At 33.3% G+C, this 4,868-nt stretch overlaps 1 protein-coding gene across 1 annotated transcript; it reads left to right on the top strand.

Annotated features, from left to right (window-relative positions):
- The first annotated feature begins 3,430 nt into the window (after positions 1–3,430).
- LOC106760816 (14 kDa proline-rich protein DC2.15) lies at positions 3,431–4,288 on the top strand. The gene has a single exon (XM_014644246.2). The coding sequence runs from the start codon at positions 3,478–3,480 to the stop codon at positions 4,006–4,008; it is 531 nt and encodes a 176-aa protein (XP_014499732.1). The 5' UTR covers positions 3,431–3,477; the 3' UTR covers positions 4,009–4,288.
- Positions 4,289–4,868: the final 580 nt, after the last annotated feature.

Here is a 4,868-nt window from a genome sequence, read left to right as displayed (position 1 = left end):
CTAAAATTTGAATAAATGTGCCTCACACAAAAACGTTGGTCCACATCAGGCAACAACTATTGTAAAGCTGACAGAAGTCCCTATTAAAACAAACTATGACCATTAAATTTCCTTACTTTCTATGGTGAACAAAGTAATGAATGAAAGGGATTCTTGTTACTTACTTTCTGTTGATCAGACACAAATGTACTCCATAACTTCTAATTGCATCAGTGAAATCTTTTTTTTGAGGGAAATATGTCCCCAGTTGCCATCTATATTCTTTCATACTTGTGGGCTCTTTGAAGGTTCCAAAATCTCCATATTGGGTTGTTTCAACATCTGAGTCATCACTTAAATAAATACTATCACAACTATCAGATTCCCACCGACTTTCAGATAATCCCCTAGCCTATACATGCTTCTTTCGAGTAATACATCCCCTTGTTGTTCCCACTTCAACAAACAAATTACCTTCCCAATCCTCTTCTTAGGGTTGCTCATCTCCATGCACACTAACATCCACCAAATCATCTTCATCAAATCCATTCCAACTACTAACATCAAACATCAGCTTCACTAACCTCAACTTCAGCATATTCACAAACTTCAGGAATATCTCTACACCCTCAGCAAGTTCTTCCTCACCAACTTCATCAACATCAGCTTCACCAACCTCAACTTTAGCATGTTCACAAACTTTAGGAACATCTCCTACACCCTCAACAAGTTCTTCCTCACCAACTTCATCAACCTCAGCTTGACTAACCTCAACTTCACCATGTTCACAAACTTCAAGAACATCTGCTACAGCCTCAGGAAGTTCTTCTTCACCCTCTTCACCAACTTCACCAACCTGAATATCACTTACCTGAACTATCATATTTCAACATATGAATATAATCAGGTTCGGACACCATGTGAACCACAAACAAATGAGCTTGACCGTTCAATATAGCAATGCTCACCACAAGACATGCACATCTGTCATCACTTAACAATTCCAACCTATCTTCTAATATAGAACCACCTAAGGAATCCTACAACTCCTTAACATTTCTATAACACATCTCCTTTAGTATGACCATTATTTCAAAATAACTCCATCTGTCTGGGTTAATGATCAAGGTACTAGTTTCACCTCCATGATATCCAAATGACCCAGCATTCAAAAACTTACCCCCATGGTGAAACACCACCTCGATATCACAGTTGGACATTTTGTTTAATGTTCAACTATAAAATTCCTATATAAAAGTAACTGTTAGACTACATTGTAAGCATGCCACATTACCACCCACTATTACACTTGTAGTTATAGGAACTTAATCACAAGCAATAAGTATTTCACGTATAACTATTACACGTGTAGTGATGCTTAAATAAATATGCATGAACCACACAATAAACAATCAAACACAAAATAACCAATTTCATATTCAAATGGGGGACCAAAAACATACAAACAGTGCGCACAACGTCATCAAACAACATAAAGAACGGGACCATAATAAAGGCACCAAAACACACTAAGGGACCACAACACAACACACTAAGGGGACAACAAGACAACATACTTCCATGGGGGACCCCAACAACATAAAATAATTCATAAAAAATGCACCTTTCACCTTTTCGCTTCGAAGGAAGTCGACGCTGACTAACCATATATGCTCCCCCACCATAATCATTGACAAACCCTGCTCCACCAAGCATTTTCGGTCACGAATCTCCTTCGAAGAAACCAAGCAATTCACCTCTGTCGCACAGAACGAACAAAACCAAGCACTTCAACCCTCGAAAAATAAAATCCCCAATTTAAGTATGTCCTAATTTTCCCCAATTTAATTTACCCTAATTAAAAAACCGTAATTAATTTATTTTACCAATTACACGTACTACATTCTTTAGCTGCCACATCAACTTATTTTAGGCCAACTAAATGACACATCAACGATTCTTAGACACCTGACATGCACAGTCACTTCAACATTAACTTTTTTTAACACCATTAATGGATCAGACTGATTTGATACATTTTGGATATCATAGGGACCAAAGGTTTACACTTTTAAAAATTGAGAATAAACTGAACATTAACACTTAACTTAAGGAATAAAAAAGGATTTAAACCATTTATTTTTTAAATATACACTAAACATTTATTTTATTACATATTAATCAATCTAATACAAATTTTTTATTTTCAAATTTAAACATTTTTTTCCCTTTCCATTATACCGTCTTTTCAATAAATAAAATAAACATAACACTAAGGAATTTCAGAGTAATGATTTTTACTTGATTCCAATAATTTGACGAACGATTATAATTAAACATACTCTAAATAACATATATGTTATCGGTCTTTTGTTGTCATCTTTTTATCTTAAATATCATATCAACCTCTCTTTTTCAATTCTTTCTTTATTGGAGTATTTTTCTCATGGGATTTGCCTTGCTTGTTACTTCCAGCCTGGAAATAGCTAAAAAAACGAAGAAAAAAATATCTTGGGTGTATCTTGGGTGATTCTAGTTTTATTTGGATTCTTTCCATACCTGATTGCAACCACTCAACGAAGGTGGAGGCATGCAAAATATTGTCAAAGATAATAATATTTTTTTTTCCTTAAATGACCACGGTGTCTCTTGTGATAATAAAGAATGACGGTGTTCTTTTACAAGAAATTATAGATTTTTTTTATATTTGATATTATTTTTATTTATTTTTTTTTATTTTTTATAATTCTTTTATTTTTATAATGTAAATAAATGTAAATATATATTATTTTATCATTATTCATTTTTTATTTAATTACACTTTCAACTTTATTCTTATTTATGTTAAATTCATGTTAGATATTTGACATAATGAAATTTGATAGCTGTCCATTTATTTTATGATTATCATGATAAAAAATAAATTTTAAATTTAACTTAATTTAATAAAATCAATTTATAAAATAAAATTTAAATTTACTTATATATTATATTCATAATAGACAGAAGCCACCATCAATGTAAAATTTTGAGTTTGTGATTGTGATGTTATCACATGCAGAATGAGTAGTGTGTATGAAAATAAACATAGTCCACACAATGAATATGAAAGATTTCCAATTTAGAAATATGGCTTAAGTTTCTGAGTAGGGTAAGAATTAAGAGAGATAATATCTAAGTACCAGCCAGCCATCATATAATAACAATGAACCACTCGTTCACAAGCTTACAAAAACATCCAACTGTAACCATTATCACATTCTTTCCCTCGCTTACTTTCAACCATCACATTTTTCACTCCAGCAATGATATTATAATATATTTTAAAATTTTATATTTTTTAAGAAAAAAGAGAGTAAAAATAATTAAAAATACTGTCAAAAAATGTAAAAAATTTAGATAGCTCTATTAATTTTCTTACCGTTTTCTCTTTAAATACCTTAACGTCTCTTCCCCTTCCCATTCAACACTATCAGCACTTTTTTACTTTCTTTCTCTATGGCTTCCCACAAACTCCTCACCATTTTCCTGCTTTCTCTCATGTCTTACTCTTCATTCAGTCAGGACTGCACACCTCCAAAGCCCGCACCCACACCACCTACTCCAAAGCCACCACCCAGTCCAAAGGTAAGCCCGCCGCCCACCCCAAAGGTAAGTCCACCACCCTCGCCCACACCGCCCAGCCCAAAGCCCAGCCCAAAGGTAAGTCCACCAACCTCGCCCAATGCCTGTCCTCCTACTCCTCCTACTCCTACTCCTCCTCCACCTGCTTCCTGTCCTAAAGACACCCTAAAGCTAGGTGTTTGTGCCAAGGTCTTAGGACTTGTGAACATTATTGTTGGAACTCCACCTACGAGTGACTGTTGCGCTTTGATCAAAGACTTGGCGGATTTGGAAGCTGCACTTTGCCTTTGCACTGCCATTAAGGCCAATGTGCTTGGAATCAACTTGAATGTTCCTGTCACGCTCAGCGCGATCCTCAGTGCGTGTCAGAAAACTGTTCCTCCTGGCTACCAATGTCCCTCCTAGGATTCAAAATAATTAGGTTCACTTCTCAGATATATACCATCATGCGCTTTATGATTCATCTAGTGCTTTTATACGCATTTATTTCGCAATTGTTCTTGTTTTAATCCTTGTGTTCTTCCTACAGTACTATTGTTGTTAATTAATGTTTGTTGCATCAGTTTTCTATACTCGAATTATTGACAGGGCAAGCTTGTTTGCCTTGATTTGTCTCCTGCCTCGTACATGTATCATGGAATATTGTCTTATTTCATCATTATGTCCACATTCCTACTTACTCTTTTTTTTCTTCTTTGTTCGTGGGTTTAAACTTTACATTAACTTTGTTTGAGAATATATATTGGGATGGTTTTGCAAAAATCTATCTAAAAGTGCACGACAGATAATTTGATCAGTATTATGAAATGGGAAATTAGTTAACCAATGGACAAAAAAAAAAGTATATTTTCATTTATTGAAAATGATAATTATATAGTTTGTTAAAAAAATTTCCTTTTTGGAATGCTAAATCCTAGTAATTGAACAAAGTACTTTTCTTTCTCTTTTCTCTTTATAAATATCTCGAAATCATAAAATCAACTTTTAAAATAAAATTTACATCTATTTATATATTATAAATTATAAATTATATATATCTTTAATCAATATAAAACTTTTAACGCATACTTTTTTTTTCACATGAAAATTATAATTTTTCTCATACATATTTTCAAGATAAAATAGTAAATTTTCGCATCACATCATGTACATATTACAAAAGTTTATTTACCTAAGGTGATAACACTCACTTCAACTCTTCCTTTTCACGTTACTTAATACAGTATTTTGGTACTTGTTTGTCTCTGACATCTTTCTTCTCTCCT

The sequence above is a fragment of the Vigna radiata genome, chromosome 5 (genome assembly GCF_000741045.1).
Source record: "Vigna radiata var. radiata cultivar VC1973A chromosome 5, Vradiata_ver6, whole genome shotgun sequence".
NCBI classification, from domain to species: Eukaryota; Viridiplantae; Streptophyta; class Magnoliopsida; order Fabales; family Fabaceae; genus Vigna; species Vigna radiata.
Note: the sequence above shows the minus strand (reverse complement) of the source record. Positions and strands in the feature narration are given on the sequence as shown.

What these genes read in the sequence shown, in the direction of transcription:
- LOC106760816 (XM_014644246.2), top strand. Translation starts at nt 3,478, where the DNA reads ATGGCTTCCCACAAACTCCTCACCATTTTCCTGCTTTCTCTCATGTCT.